Source organism: Papaver somniferum, chromosome 11, assembly GCF_003573695.1.
Source record: "Papaver somniferum cultivar HN1 chromosome 11, ASM357369v1, whole genome shotgun sequence".
Taxonomy (NCBI): Eukaryota; Viridiplantae; Streptophyta; class Magnoliopsida; order Ranunculales; family Papaveraceae; genus Papaver; species Papaver somniferum.
Window position 1 is genome coordinate 77821715 of NC_039368.1, and position 16487 is coordinate 77838201.

The 16487-nt window shown below is 37.4% G+C and overlaps 2 protein-coding genes and 1 pseudogene across 3 annotated transcripts; 1 reads left to right on the plus strand and 2 right to left on the minus strand.

Moving 5' to 3' along the window:
• Window positions 1–423: 423 nt before the first annotated feature.
• On the minus strand, window positions 424–523 carry LOC113325488 (annotated as a pseudogene).
• Window positions 524–6174: 5651 nt separating this feature from the next.
• LOC113321988 (transcription factor bHLH162-like) lies at window positions 6175–7127 on the plus strand. Its single transcript, XM_026569983.1, has 3 exons — window positions 6175–6402; window positions 6487–6903; window positions 6991–7127. Exons 1-3 carry the CDS (start codon window positions 6226–6228, stop codon window positions 7048–7050), a joined length of 654 nt encoding a protein of 217 aa, XP_026425768.1. The 5' UTR covers window positions 6175–6225; the 3' UTR covers window positions 7051–7127.
• Window positions 7128–7143: 16 nt separating this feature from the next.
• On the minus strand, window positions 7144–10929 carry LOC113321987 (MLO-like protein 6). 2 transcript variants are annotated; one of them, XM_026569980.1, is made up of 14 exons: window positions 10557–10923; window positions 10411–10468; window positions 10147–10310; window positions 9843–9959; window positions 9686–9746; window positions 9448–9536; window positions 9250–9324; window positions 9061–9155; window positions 8768–8817; window positions 8628–8668; window positions 8325–8534; window positions 8159–8226; window positions 7964–8024; window positions 7144–7843 (listed from the first exon to the last, which is right to left on the minus strand). In XM_026569980.1, exons 1-14 carry the CDS (start codon window positions 10680–10682, stop codon window positions 7346–7348), a joined length of 1713 nt encoding a protein of 570 aa, XP_026425765.1. In that variant the 5' UTR covers window positions 10683–10923; the 3' UTR covers window positions 7144–7345. The 2 variants fall into 2 exon arrangements, with proteins under 2 accessions (XP_026425765.1, XP_026425766.1); XM_026569981.1 differs by lacking the exons at window positions 7144–7843; window positions 7964–8024 and having other exon boundaries at window positions 8155–8226; window positions 10557–10929.
• Window positions 10930–16487: the final 5558 nt, after the last annotated feature.

Genomic DNA, 16487 nt, shown 5'->3' on the forward strand with positions numbered 1-16487 from the left:
AGATTCCGTTTTTGAAATCCGTTTGAGGAAAGAATCCCTGATAGTCCAATAGCGCCAGAAATGGCAACTTTGAAAGCCTTGTTGAATCCTACTAGGACTACTCGTCCCTCGTGTATCAGGTTACCTGAAACTGAAGCAAATTATGAACTTAAGCCTGGAACCTTACAGTTGCTCCCAATCTTTTTAGGGAAAGAAAATGAAAACCCCTATTTCCATGTTAGGGACTTTGAGGAAATTTGTAGTACCCTGAAAATTAGAAACCTTGATGATGATGCTTTAAAACTCAGGTTATTCCCCTTTTCCTTAAAAGATAAAGCCAAGTCGTGGTGTATAGTTTGGCTTCCGAATCAATTGAAACCTATGAACAACTTACATCTGCCTTTTTGAACAAGTTTTTCCCTAGGCACAAAACCTCGTCTATTAGGACGCAAATCTGCACGTTTACACAACAGGAGGGAGAATCTTTGTATAGGTATTTGGAAAGGTTCAATGATTTATTAGCCCAATGTCCTCATCATGGTTTAGAAAAGGTTAGGTTAGTTCAGATCCTTTATGAGGGTTTAGATTATCCCACCACAACTACAGTAGAATCCATGTGTACAGGTGGGTTTGAAAACCAAACAGTTGATGATGCGATGACATATTTGCATGAAATCGCCGAAAAGACCCAACAATGGGAAAGCAATAGGGTACCCCAGAAAAAATTCTTCTAGGCAGAGGAAACGTTAATAGGGTAGAAGGAAGCTTTGAATCAGATGCCAAAATTGCTGCTATAGCGAAAAGGTTAGAAGCTTTAGAAGTGGGTCACACTAGTGGTAGATTGGAGCCTTTTTGGGAAGGCCAGAATAATGAAGAGCAAGCCAATGCTCTCTATAATAACACTAGGTATGATAACCGTCAGAAGTTTGACCCATATTCAGAAACCTATAATCCTGGTTGGAGAAACCATCCGAACCTTTCATGGTCTAAGGGCCAGAGTCAAGGTCAGTTTAGTAATTCTAATGCTCCCCCAGGTTTTGGTTACACTAAGAACTCATCAGGCCCAGAAAACAAAACGACTAGCTTAGAGGAATCTATTAAGATGTTAGCAAAAACTCAGGATATGTTAGCACAAGCCAAATTAGTTTTCAACAGGAAACCAAGCAGAACTTTCAAACTAGTGCTCAGAGCCTTGCTAAGCTAGAACTTCAAGTCGGCCAAATAGCTAAGACCTTAAGTGAGAGAGATAACGGAAGGCTCCCTAGTCAGACTACCCCCAACCCTAGAGGAGTTCATGAAGTAGGTGCAAAACCATCGAATCAATTGAATGCTATTAGAACCCTTAGGAGTGGTAGAGTAGTAGACAATCAGGTAACCATGCCCGATAGTGAACATACTGTAGTTCACCCCTCAGGATCTCATCCCTCAGGACCACTAACTGAGGGGACTGATAAAATTTCCGATGATGCCAATTCGGTTCCTGAGAGGTCTGATTCTGTGCCTAGAGCCCCATTTCCCCAGCTATTAGCATCAACAAAGAAGGAATCGAACTTTAATGACATATTGGAGGTTTTTAAGCAAGTTACCATAAACCTTCCTTTATTAGATGCAATTAGGCAAATTCCTGCTTATGCCAAGTTCCTTAAGGATATGTGTACGCGAAAGCGAAAACTTAGCGTCCATAAGAAAGCCTTTTTAGCTAGTCATGTAAGTTCAATCATTCAGAACACTACCACTCCACAAGTACAAAGACCCAGGTTCCCCAACCATTGCTTGTACAATAGGTAAACACCGGGTAGAAAAAGCTTTACTTGACTTAGGAGCCAGTGTGAACTTACTGCCGTACCATGTGTACTTACAGCTAGGACTTGGTGAAATGAAACCTACTCAGATAACACTGCAGTTAGCTGATAGGTCTGTCAAAATTCCTCGAGGTGTTATCGAGGATGTTTATTGAGGTCGACAAGTTTATTTATCCAGTGGATTTCGTGGTCCTAGATACCCAACCTATCCCTGACCCAGAGAACCAGATACCTGTGATTTTAGGTCGCCCATTCTTAGCTACGTCTAATGCGATCATAAACTGTCGAAATGGTGTGATGAATTTATCCTTTGGTAATATGACTATCGAAATGAACATTTTTAATGTCAGTAAGCTACCTTATGAGCTAGATGACACATGTGTTGAAGAGGTGAACATGATAGGAACCTTAGTTCAGGAGTCATTACCAAATATCGCATCGGAAGATCCATTAGAGAGTTGTCTAGCCCACTTTAACATGGATTTCGACGAAGATAGCAATATTGAACAAGTGAATGCTATGTTGGATTCTATTCCTATGTTAGATACTGATAAATGGAAAGCTAGGTTCGAACCATTACAAGCTTTTGAGTCTACCTTAATCCCTTGTTCAGAAGAGCCTCCTAAGTTGGACCCTAAATCTGCATTCTTAGGGCCATCTAAGACTTTTCCTGTGATTATAGCATCCGATCAGGACAGCAGGCCAGAAATCATGCTTCAAGACAATAAGGAAACTCTAGGGTTGACCATACAAGATATGAAACATATAAGTCCTACAGCTAGTATACCTCAAAAGAATTTAGAGGATGAACCACCTGATTATAACTCAGAGAAAGCAATTGACCTTTTTCAGAAACCTGATGGTCTAGAAATTAGGAATATTGTGACTAGTCTATCTAGAGACACCCAAAATTCTAAGTTTGGGGGTAGTGATCGTCAATTATCCCCAGTAGAAGTCCCTAACTTGGGACTCGATCCTAGTGCTTATGAGGTATCACTTGAGTCTATTCAGACTCCACAACCAGATCCTCCTGATACTGTCCAGGAGGAAATCCAGCTATTAAAGTCCCGTTTTTCGGATGAATCTGTTTTTCAAGACACTCGTATGAAGCCCAATTGGGTGCCCCAAATAAATCCAGTTGTCTTGCAAGAAACTTTCAATGAGGTTGTGCTCCTTATGTTATTTTTTCTGATCCTGTGCAAGTTGTTTCATATTAGTGGCAGTTTTATTTGGTTTTGATGACCCACAGTTAGTTCGACTACTGATATATGATTTGAAAGATAACTAGCCATTTTATGAAACTTGATGTCTGGCTGAAGACTTTAAACTTAGCACTTCTTGGGAAGTAACCCAATCTCATGCAACAAGGTAATATCTTTCCTTAACTCTTTTGCTTCAATGGTAACAGTTTCTCCTTGTTCATGCTTTTAATTTCATCTTTAGAACATTGAGGACAATGTTAGATTTAAGTTTGGGGGTATGGGAGAAAATTTTTAGTTGCAGTATGAATAAATAAACTCCAGGGCTTAGAAATTTATGCCTATTGAGGATTGCACTAACTAATCTAAGTGGATGGAAGCATTTTGATCGTAGGAGTTGAGGAACCAATCTGATTAGATGGAAACATCTAGAAGAGTCTATTCATAAAAGCACAGAGCTCAGGTGTTAGAAATAACATGATAGTTTCACCATATCTCGTTGAGTCCTTTTCACTTCTATTTTTATTTTATTTTTAAACTATGTTACTCTAAGTGATTAGGTGGGTCTCACGATTCAAGTTGTTACCAATGCTAGGGTGAATTAGAGTGATTGAGATACCAAAAAAAAAAAAGTTGAGACCGGACCAATTAGACCAATCGGAATAAATATTAACACTTGGATAGCAATATGTGTGTGTTCTCCCTGTCTCCGTCGCCTAAACAAGCGTGGAATGCAGGACCCGTGGGAATTATCGTGTAATATGCTGACAAGAAGCATGCGCTTGGATCCAAAAGATCTATTCATGCCGTTAAAAAAAAAAAAAATTCGAGAAAAAAGGTTATTATTCTATGTATTCAACCACTGGTTCCCTTGTATATGCCAGTTTGTTGATCTAGATTTAGGTTATCGGCCGCTGGTTCCCTTGTATATGCCAGCAGTGTTGATATTAGTCAGACCGGTATCTCAGTCCATTAGGATAGGTTCATTTTAGCAGTGGCCTTCAGACAGATATGTGAAACATCGATCATTTGGTCAACATCAACACTATCTATGTTTTTCTATATCCATCTCTTAATCTTTCCATGTGATTAGTTTGACTCCGAATATGACGTCCATAGTGCAACTATCTGAGTAGAGCTCTGTCACTTTATATGAATTTTAGTATGCTTGAGTGCAAACTCGTGTACAACAATTGGAATTTCGCATCAGGGTACTTCTTCTTGTAGTCAATAAGTATGCCAACCAAGGAGATTCTTTAGTGCCTTCCAAGATTCGTTGTAGATAGCTAGGGTCTGGAGTATTAAGGTTTTGTGGGTATATCTCTAGTAAGCCCTCCCAAGACTATAACTCGGCCACTAGGGACACCTAGGGGTTTAAAGGCTTATTGCATACGCTAAATGCAATCGACGATGCCTGCGACAGTGAGTTAGGATTTTATTTTGTAGTTTTGATTTGCTCGGGACTAGCAAATAATAAGTTTGGGGGTATTTGATAGACGCATTTATGTGTCTAATTTGTCCCAATTGTATATATTGTTAGTGCTCGATTTTGTACTTATTTGGTTATTTTATGTCTTTGTAGGTGTTTTTGGAGAAATAAGCTTTTGCGGCGAAATTGGCTCAAAATGTGGCATTTGAACCTCCGTAGATAACGTACCAGAAGCACCCCAGAAGTATGCCAGAGACACCCAAGAAATACCCCGGAGGAACCCCGAAAAAGTGTTGAAAACATCCCAGAAAAATTACTAAAGGCACCCAAGGAACAAGTGTTATGCGGACCCCAGCACCCTGGATAAGGGGTAACCTAATTACTAGGGGGAGGTCACCTTCACCTTTTGAATTTTGAATTTGGCGGCAAATTGTGGCAGACTCATATTAGAGTTCGCATTCTTGGGACGATTTAAGGAGATTCAACCTCGGATTTTCGTTGGGCTGGACATGTTAGAGCACAACAGGGTTGCTAAAAGTGATTGGACCGAACGAATTGGGCTAGAGAAGCCGGGAGAAGCAAACAGAGGCGTCAGAAGTTTATTGGGTTCTGTTGATGATTGGGCTTAGTTTTAGTCGGAGTTTGACGTAGAGATGGATTGGGATTCAGTTGATACACCAAACAGGATTGGTATGTGTCACAGATTCGAAAAAATAGGCAGCAATTCTCGGTAGAAGCAAAACAGAGAGGCGTAAAAAATAAAAAGAGAAAACTTTCCGTGGAAGAAAATAAGGATTTACTCGCAAGATTTTCGATCATGTTGGCTATATATAGGATGGGTCAAGTCACGATTAGGGTTATGGAGTCATTTGAGCAGTCGCAGAGAAGTTTGTAACACTACAGAGCTGAGAAGATCAAGTTGCAGGAAAACCCGTGTTTCTGCTGCTGCTGCTGGAGAACAAGCATTGCAAATAAGAACAACGTCTCAAATTCTTAACGCTGCTACAATAACTTCTTCGTAACAATCAGTCCTTTGTTTTGCAACACCAATAAATCGTTTCAAACAGTCAGTGTTATACTTTTTCATCTTTTAATCAACTTTTGAACCATAAACAAATATTTTGAGCAAGTGATTAATATGAGGAGCTAAACCCCATTGCTGAGGCGATAGAGGAAGCTATTTTTCTAACAAGAAGTGGTATATCCTATTTTATTTATTTATTTGCAATTATTATATGATTATTTGCCTTGGTTGAAAATTGTTTGAATGTTTTTTGTTAAGCAATTGTTATTTTTTTTGATAGAGCATACTTGGACCTAGGTTTTTGATGTTCTAGCTTCGGATTTACACTTGTTATTTTGAGAATCTACCTGTTGCAATAGTTAGAATCAACTTGAACGAAAAAATTGCATAAATATAATTATTGGGATTAAATCACTTTGAACTTGGAAAATAGTGGAATCTTAGCCTCAGTGTTCTTTTAATATTGATATCATCTTTGGTTGAGTTTGTTACAATTTTTAGTTTGTTTTCTATTTTAGTTTTAGAATTGAAGTCTATATTTTATTCTTCGCAAGTCTGAGATACAAACCACTTTTACCACTATATATAATCACGTCAAAAAGCCAACCAAGGAATCGTCCCCTAAATATCTTTGTTTTCTCTCTTCAATTATATGGACCTACGTACCCTTCTTAATTTAGTCTTTAAAACCAAACACTACTCTCTTTCTCTTCATCATCATGCACTCTCCTTAGTCTCCTTGCTTGCTACTCAGCTTGCAGTTTGAAACATACTAGAAATTTGTCTTGTGAAATGAAAAATTCAAGTAAATATGCTTCTTCTTCTACTACTTGTGCAGCAGCAGCAGCAGTTGATAGGAAAACCATTGAAAAGAATAGAAGAAGTCATATGAAAGCTGTTTGCTTCAAACTTGTCTCTCTTATCCCTCCCACTACTAGTACTCATGACAACAACCATTCCTCCAAGAAGGTACTGTACACAGACTTACAGTTGCATACACAAAATCTTTCTCTTAATCTCTTTGGTCCAATCTAAACTTAATTTCTTGCGCAGGATATAGCTCAGATGGATCTGATAGATCAAGCAGCTAATTACATACAAGAACTGACAAAGAGAATAGATAAACTCAAGAGAAAGAAAGATTTATTAACAGCAACCACATTGCCGAATACTGATCACTGTGGTGATCAAGATATTATAACTACCAATGCTGCTGCTGTTGTTGCTGCTAGTTTTACTTGTTCATTAAATACGTCTACTGAGATTTGTGGTAACGATTTATTGGATTTGCCGATACTCCAAGTAAGGATCTTTGATAGTACTACTTTGGAAGTAGTTTTGATAACTGGGATGAACAAACAATTCTTGTATTATCAACTAATTACTGTCCTTGAAGAAGAAGGGTCTGAAATCGTCAATGCTAGTTTTGCTACTGTTGATGACAAGATTTTCTATACAGTTGATTCTCAGGTGACTTCATATCACGCCGATAACATTTTCCGGTTAGTAGTTGCCGTTGTATACTAACTTTGTTTGTTTGTTGAATGTATGTCACAGGTTAGAGCTGGGGCTGACACTTCAAGGATATGTGACAGATTGAAGAAACTAGTTTCTTAAGCGAACTTTGGCATGAACCAAATGTAGCAGACCTTTTTGCATAAATTGAAAGCGAATTGGGAACAAACTTAAACTGGAATTCTGGGTATTAGATGATCGGAAACACGAAAAAATCTGTGTTATTTAACTGATTTGGTAGTAGATAGCGCTCTTTTCATATATAAAATAGGGTGAGGCGCCCCAAACTATGATACATATTGCAGACGAGCCTAGCTGATTTATGTCGCCGCTAAATGAAAATCAATTCAATTTAATTTGTAACTATGCAAATGTAGCAGGTACAATCCTAGTATGATCACACACTTGGTCTTTTAGCGAATGAGAAATGTTTCGTAGAAGCGGAACCGATACTAATCTCATGTTGATCAGTAGATTCCCGTTCACCACTTCGTTCATTGCCACTTCTAACGGGCGGTAGATTTGGCATCGGTATTAATTCAGACGGTGAGACTCGTCTTTCCTCATTTGGACCAAGGCGAGCTCTAAATGCATCATTATGACTAGAATCGTCATGCATTGGTGAAGGTGATTCGCTATCCCAATGGTCGTTTGCAGCACCCATGTAATTTCGATGCATGGGAGACATCTGAGGGCTATTGGCTTCACTGCTGCGATGGTTTTTGTTATGCAAAAGATGTACTGGTGACATGCCATAGTGCGGAGTCGACGGCATACTCGACGTTGGCGTCCCTTTTCGGCTTTCTTTTATTTGTTTTTTTGCTTGATGATGCCATTTTTTCAATGCTACTGCCACAGTTGGGTTGAATATTGCTGTCTTCATGTTGGAACCCATCTGTATTCATTTACATAAATCATGAACCAGTTAGTAGAATCAAGGAGCATTGTCTTAAAATTGTGCAACAATGCAAGGCATTAGCGCCCGGGGTTATAGATGGAAGAAATTTCTGCTAACCTGAGTAACCAAGGCATAGAGAGGTAGAGTGACATAGCTACATAGGATTTGTACAAAGATTCTGAAATTCATCAAACCAACATAATACAAAGTTAGAAAGTATGGAAACGAGCTTTAACATTCAATAATGTTTCCAAGCTCAACAAAAAGTCACAATGCTGGAAATGGAGATTACTAGATTAGACTGACACTCACCCCATTGAAATCCTGATAGCCACATCTGCGGCTTTCTGGTGATAGCAAGAATTGAGCCCAAATTCATACTGAAAATTTTCAACATGAAAAACAAATTTAGACCTTTGAAATCAAAAGATGTTATTACTCAAGGAGATTGGGAAATAAGTTTTGAATAAGTTCTTACAGTAGTATATATGAAGAAAGCCACTTGAAATGCATTTTGAAAGAGAACAAAATGAATCAAGTAGAGAATGAGACGTGGACTTCTGAACCAAAACAAATCATCAGCTGGTTTTACTGTGGGCACTCCTTGTACCACATCTCCTCTATCTTGTACATGTAAACCCATTTGTGTTATAATCACTTGTAATTTCGTCCCCACGGCCAGTACAATCTGATGAACCAAGTATCAAAAACCCAATAAATTATACTGAAAACTTCACTTTTAAATTTGAAATTAAGACAAATTTTGATTAATCCTGCTTACAATCAATGGAATAAAGGGCAGCCACAAGTAAGAGCGCCATCCTGCAGTAATCAACATGTAAATGTTTTAGACGATTAGAACTGGCGTACGCCCCGAGTAAAAGGAATAGAAATTTTCTTGGTGTTTTCACTGCTACTTACCATTGGTACTGGCCATTAAGAAAAGTAGGGAAAAGAACCAGAGCACTGGACTGTAAACATAAACACAACAAATTATGATCAGTACTAAAAGATATAACGGTCGTCAAGCCAGCGGTGTCGTTATCGCTATGACGTCCAAGAAATGTCAATGTAGATGCTGATATATGTATTACTAGCTGTAGAGGCTGCTAATGCCACTGTACAAAATATGGTTTATAGCATCCCTTGCAGGGTTTAAGAGAGGCGGCTTTCTTTCTCTAAAAAATTACTAGCAAAGAGATATGATCACGTACCTAATCCCAACAACAACTTTGAAGTCCTCATCAAGAGACCTCCTCATGTATTTCTGAAAATCAAATTGGATCGCACTCTGTGGAGCCAAATGTGCCTGAAATTGATATTAACTATTAGTATTAGATATTTGCGACCGTATACAATTTTATAACCGGTGAAAAATGTTATCAAATAAAGATTTAGCTCACCATGATAAAACCATGTCTGAGTGTCAAATAATCCACCTTAGGAACTGATCTAACGAACTGCCTAAAGAAACATGTCTGCATCAACATTCCATTCGAAGAAACATTAAGCTCTCGTGCAACTTTGCAAGTGTATATATATGCAAGACCAACACTTAAAATATGAGATGCAAGGTTTTGGCAAACAAATTTAATACTTACAATCCAGAGGAGAATGGTGGATCTACTCCAAATGCTCATATGCCTTCTCCCAAATGTTGTATCCCTTGCATACCTAAATCTATCAGGATCTGCCCCAAAAATAAAAAAGTCAGTTTTCACATATGTGTAGTTCTAGATTCAGGATTGAGCTAAATTAAGGATCAATCCGTGGTTAAAATACGAAAAATTAAGTGCATATAGTTCAGAGTTCAGGACTTGGAATAATTTAATAACTAACCATGAGTGAACTGATATTCGGCAGATTTAGTTTCCTTTTCCCAGTTATTCCATTTCCTCATCTGATATTGGACCCATACAACAATCAAACTCAATCACCAAAATTTTACAAGAATTGGTACTGTTACCAACTTTCACCATGAACAAAATTTAATTACCTTAGCCCTGCCGAGAGCCATGGTAAATATACAATAAAGCACGTGACAAACTGCCAAGACAAAAATGAATATGTGGAGTTGATGGATGGCAGTCTTTGATACAAGTGGTACTTTACCCTGCAAAATATGAAACCAAACATTAGATATTTCTTTATGTCATTGTACGAGGTGCAATAACTGTAAGCATTAAATTTAAATCTAATTTTAGATTGAATCAATAATTTTTCATAAAAAGGAAAAAAGAAAATTGGTTGAGTGAAAATCAAATTGAGCGAAGGAAAAAAAATAAAAATGATCAACGTGCCTGTTTCCCACAATATTTCTCTTCATAAGTATAACCCTTTTTTTTTTCTTCTTTGATTGGGCAAGGATGCCATGTATTTCCAACTTTTTTTGGTATACAAAGCTGGATTATATAGTCTTGCGTAAATGTTAGGAGCAGTGATATAAACCCCAGTAACATAAGCTCTGCAACAACAAGAAGAAAAAATTAAGTTATTCCAATTATTCTTTCATGGATGGATATGTAACTTCATGAGGAGGAGACTAGAGTTTATCAAATTTGCACCTGTTTTGACCACCATAAGTGCTTCATACAGAGCTTTCTTATGTTTCTTGTGGAACCACTACAAAATGGAAGGGAAAAAAAAGTGGTTTAAATTCATGGGTAAATGTTGCGTTTTGTTAATGGAATTTGAAGGAAGGACTAATTACCTCTCCAATGAGTTCGAGAACATGCTCGATAATAATGGAAACTAACACAATTCCGAAACAAACAACTGCAACAGCCCATGTCGGGGTTTCCTCTAAACTACGATCGTAAGTAGTCTCTCCTGCCATTGTATATTGATGGATGCTGCAAGGTGACTATATTTTTGGTTTGTTCATGCAACAAATTAACTCTATATTTATCGCTCAATTCGCGCAAAATGAATTGAGTCTTTTGAGAAACTTGGAATTTACAAGAATTTTTTCAAGTAGAGAAGAAAGAATTGAGAGGAATGAGAAGATGAAGAATGTGGAGAAGATGATACGAAATGGAGTAAGAAGTTTATTGGGTTTATATGGAAACTGACAGTTAATAGTCAAATATGTTATTTTTGAGATTGGCTAAGGCCAATATGATAAAAAAAAAAATCATTCTCTAACGATATAAGTGGTGGAGATAGACTTTGACTTTTCAACTAATCATAGAGGAGGATGGGTAAGAGAAGGTGCTGACCAGTTGACTAGACTAGATGAGCTTTTTTTCTTTTTTTTTTTTTGTTTGTAATGATCTGTCCCTGGTTAAACAAATAAATCCTTAGTTAATTACATAAATAGAAAAGATTAACAAGGCACCTGCACAAGCAGACACGTACAAATAAAGAAATAGTCCTAGTCTTTGATGCTTCGGAAAATAATAAATAAGTCTGTTTAGTGTGAATTTATAATTGTTTAGCAATTATCTGCTAAGCAATGAAATTTCAACAATACTAATACTTAAATAGATTTCAAAATATTTGAATGAAATAAATAATAGTAATAATTGTTTTAGTTAAAAATGACTCTCCTACGGGTAATATGTCTATCTCGACTAACACCATGTTTGTTTACTCCTGACTCATCTGAGTCGTCTGGATCTGAATCATCTGGATCTGAGTGAAATCACCTGACTCATCTGGATCTGAGTCGATATGTTTGTTTTGAGTCAGATCTGACTCATCTGACTCGGAAATAAGTGAGTCAGTGGTTTGGTCTCATGAGTCAGGGGTATTTTGTTACCTAACTCAAATGAGTCCGAGTCAGGGTTTATGTCTGAATCAGAGGTCGAGTCAGATCTGACTCAAAATGGAAAACAAACGGTCTGACTGCTGACTCGGTCCGAGTCAGGGGTTGACTCAGATTCAGACGCCGAGTCAGCTGCAAACAAACAAGTTCTAAGTCAACAATAACCGATACTACTTGCACTATTCTTGATCTTGGTTCCTCTAACCATGTGCGTGATTGGATTTTTCTATCCAACTTAATGTTCTGCCCATTACATTTGCACCGGGAGAGTTAACAATAAATATTAAACATTTTATACAAGAGATAAGGCAACTCTCATGGTGGCTATTCTTCTCCTGCTTCAAAAAAAGAAAAAAAGAAAAACAAAAATATGGTGGCTATTCTCATCTGAGCACCATTTGGATTAATGCTCGATATGTACTTCAATGATCTGTTCCAACCGATCAGTTGGCATGGAATTCAGAAATAGAATTCTTCCATCATGAAATTTCAATCATTATTACAAGTTGTAAAAAAAAATAGTTCTAGACCGACCGATTTCAAAATACCTAAAAAAACATTAGACTCTAAATTGGAAAAAATGAACTCATGTTTAAAAATTCAATGATAACGTCGATTGTGACATTAATTTTATCATGGCATGTTTAGAGCTCTAAATTGACAATCACATGAGCAATGATAATAGCCTCAAATTTTCTTAGTTCCGGTATGTGTATTTTGTGAGAATTTGTTATACACTAAGAGTCTAAGAGAGATTTTTGACAAAATGTATCGCATAGTGCTTATCAACAAATCTTTATATTTAGTCCAAGGATATAAGCCATGAACAAAAGAAAATATAATAATGTTTGAAAATTCACTTGTTCAACTTATGTTTGCATTTGTAAGAGTCCAATATCGTTTGACAAAAAAGCTTTTGTTAAATTGGTTCATATTTTGTTTGGTATACGGAATGAAGCGATGACGGACCTACAACTGGACTAAAAGGGACTTTAGCCCTGATAGGCTTTCCAGTCCACAATTTTTTTTACTCGATCAAGATTTCTAATCCGGGCCTTAAAAGAAAATTTATATTTCTTGGGTCGGTCCCTGGAATGAAGCAAGTTACACGCACTGGTGAATTGCTTTGCAGTTGCGGAAGCCGAATATATTGTTCAAAAGAAACCAAAAACCAAAGCTCATGTCCAATGTATGTGGATAAGTATCAACCAATGAAAGGGATGTATTATGTCGGAGGGGGTCCAAAACTCTCAGCAAGTGGATGCAAACTAGCCTTTTGTCGATTCATATTGACATCCATTTTTGTTCCTTTCACAACGGCCTATAAAGTTCTTGAGTTGCCAAAAAGGACTTTCAAAAAGTCAAGCCCTGCACGAAAAGATTATTTAGGTAGTATACTAGTTCAAGTGTCCAACATTTCACGGACCCTGTAGTTTATGGGAGAATTTTGAGGGAAGCATTCCCACTGAATGAATCCTCTTTGTAAAATGACAAGACAAGGGGCAAGTTGAATTGTTGATCCACAATAAAATTGTTTTTCTCATCTGGATATATTTTTCGAACGCTTTTTTTTCTTTTTATTTTTCTCTGAGAAAGATGAAGATCAAAAATCAAAAAATGAAAAAATCTTTTTACCTAAAGTAGAGATGTTATTTTCTAAATGAAGAATCATAAAAGAAAAAGAATAATACTAATAGGAAATAAGCCTTTTTATTCCTTTTAAAAAAAAAAAATATAACCTTGCTAATTTGAGCCCTATAAGTTTTATTTGGACGCGCAATTGGAGATATGGAAACTAATTGGGGATATGAATTACTTCCCCCAACCAAAAGTGTCTGCTAAGGGATGTTTTTTGGGACGAAAATACTAAAACACCCTTAGATTAATTAAGAAACATTATGAAAAGACTATTATACCCTCCCACTAAATTAAAAACTTAAAATCAAAACCAAAAAACCAAAATCAGTAATCCCCATTTGATTTGTGTCGGCATACTCGATACTTAGGGTTAGGTTTTGAATTTTTTTTCTTCCATCTTCCTCTCCTCTTCATCATCGTTCTTCATATACTCTACGATTAATAGTTGAACCAACAATTTCTTCTCGATTAAAACCAACCCAAAAGAATGCTTTCACGAAACAAATCAGATGCCTAATCGAAATCAAAATCGATTGCTCAACAGAAATTAAAGAAAAGGCTTGCTTTGATTGCTCAAGAGTAAGAAAACGAAGAACAAGTTTTATCGGATGATCAACTACTCAGAAATATGGCTTCTGTGAGAAGGTAAGTCATTTAAAACTGTTTAATTAGTGTTTCAATCGATTTGTAGCAATGGTTTTAGGTCGAAATCGCGAAACCCTAAGTGAAACAGTTGAGTTTCAGAAATTCCGGCACTCATTTTAGTATGAAGACCACACCGGAAACTAGTACCGGCAGTCAATCTAGGATGAAGACCACACCGGTATCCCGTTCCGGCGTTCAATTTAGGTTGAAGACCGCACCGGAACTTAGTTTCGGCATTGAATTTAGGATGAACACGATTTATGAACCTAGTACCGGCATTTACTTGAACTTTTACGAGTACGCCGGTAGCAAGCTTCTAATCAACAGAAAACCCTATGATTTTGTTAGTTGTTCCGGCATACATTGGATGTTAGATTCCATGCCGGTACTAGAGTTTTTGCCCCACGATGTTGACCAACGGCATGTTGTATTTGTTTGTTTTGTAGGTGCAATCCATCATAAGAACACCACCACATGTATGAGCTTTGTGAAAGCAAAGGATGCGCAATGAATATTTGAAGGGGTTTGTTGTCCGATCCTCTTTTGATGATACGCGTGTAGTTGTGATCCCAAAATATCTTCTCAAATTCTTGCATAACGGTCCTCCCTTCCCATTCCACCCTTCTAATGGTTGCTTGTGCGCTGTAGATTATACTTAGAGAAGAAACGTTATGATCATCCTTTTCCTTGAAGCCTCTGAGAATCACTCTTGGTTTGATACATACTTTGGTCATTATCTTTACATCCTCGAATTCATGAGGTTTCAGCTTCGCAACTAGAGAGTGACAAACAAAATCTTTCGGATCCCGGTGGTTATGACGGCCAAACCACACCGCACAATCCCATTTCTTTTCTTTGTCTCTTAAATAGAATACAATCTTGAAGGAGAAATTATCCTTCCTCGTATGAGTCTTGTATACCCTATTGGTCTTCTTTGGATATACATAAACCTTTCTCTTATGGCTATTCTTCTCCTTGTATTGCCACTTCTCTCGCAAACCATCTCAAAACAATTATCTGAACGTTGGGTATTCCTCACCAACACACACATGTTCTTAAGAGCCGTCTCTTTTGACCAAGAAATCGCTTCCTGTGGAGATTTTATTCCCTACATAAGGACAACAATGGAATATTATAAGGTTCATTACAAGCAATCCCCACATAAAGTTCTAAAAACTAGGTGAAAAGTATTGTTTGGTAACATACCGGAGGCATTTTATAGTATTCGGATGTATCCGAACCAAGCGGTTTGGAATTTGTTGGATCAATGTATGTCACAATCTAAAGAATGAATGAAAAGAAAATTTAATTAGTTCAAAAAAAAAATTAAAGTACTATGCCAGGTACTATTTCCGACATGCTCGACGGCAGTTCGGCAAAAACGACCTAAGCCGGAATTTAGTGCCGACAATCTCGAAAAATGTTCCGGCTTTCCGGAAATGCACTTGAAAAATAACACCTAATTTTAAACAGTACCGGCATTGTATTTTCTTGAACATCGATGCCGTAATTGGTAATACCAGAATTCTCTTTACACAAGGTCCGACGCCGGAAACCGGAGCCGGCATTCCAGATACTTGTAAAACAATGTCGGCACCAAAGTGACTAACTTTTGGATGTTTTTCTAGTGGTACCGGAATTCTAGATATGAATGATTCCAAGCCGGTATCTCGTGCCGGTTTGGTCCGTAATTTTTTTACCACGCCGGTAATAGGTTCCGGCGTGCTCGATAATTTGTATAAGACGTCGGTATTTAAGTTCAAAACTCTCTAACTTCTGGATGTTTTATTGGTGGTACCGGCATGGAAAGTTAGAAGGGAACCATGCCGGTTTGGATATTCCATGGAATATTCGGTGGTAGGTAAAAGTTAACTTCGTGTCGGCATGGTTTTTTTGGTTGAAGACCACGCCGGAAATTGTTTCAGAATTGGGGAAATCTATTGCCGGCATGGAAATAGTATGAATACTATGCCGGTTCTGGTGGTGCCGACATGGTATTCATTCTACGGGTATGCCGGCACCAAGCTTTTTCAGATAAAAAATGGCGGTTTAAAAAAAAACAACAAATTTTCGACCCTTAGAAGCATTACCTATGTGTTGGGGTTGCTTGTATGTTGAACATGTTTACTTTCTTGGGTTGGTTCTTCAAAAAACACTTGATGCTCACAAAAATCATGATCCAAGGGTGTTGGTTCATCATATAATTCCAATTGTGAGTTGTTATCATTAACCGAAGATTGAATATATGATCGTTGTTGTAGTTGAGCTAATGATTCAGCAGCTGCAATTCTCTCCTCTCACAAAAAAAATTTCCACCCAAAAATATTTTTCCCTCCTTCTACTCTCACCCCCCTCACACAAATTCAAATAAAAATGCACACTAAATTATCCCCCAAATACTTAAGATTTTACTAATATATTATTAACCACTAAACCTGATTAGTGAGGGATAGATTAGGAATTAAAAAAATAATTACATAAGGGGTGACCCAGATTTGATATTTGGATCCCTATTTTGTCATGTAGCTATATCCCCCAATTAGTTTTGATATCCCGCAATCGCGCGTTCTTTATTTGAGGCATACCACTAAA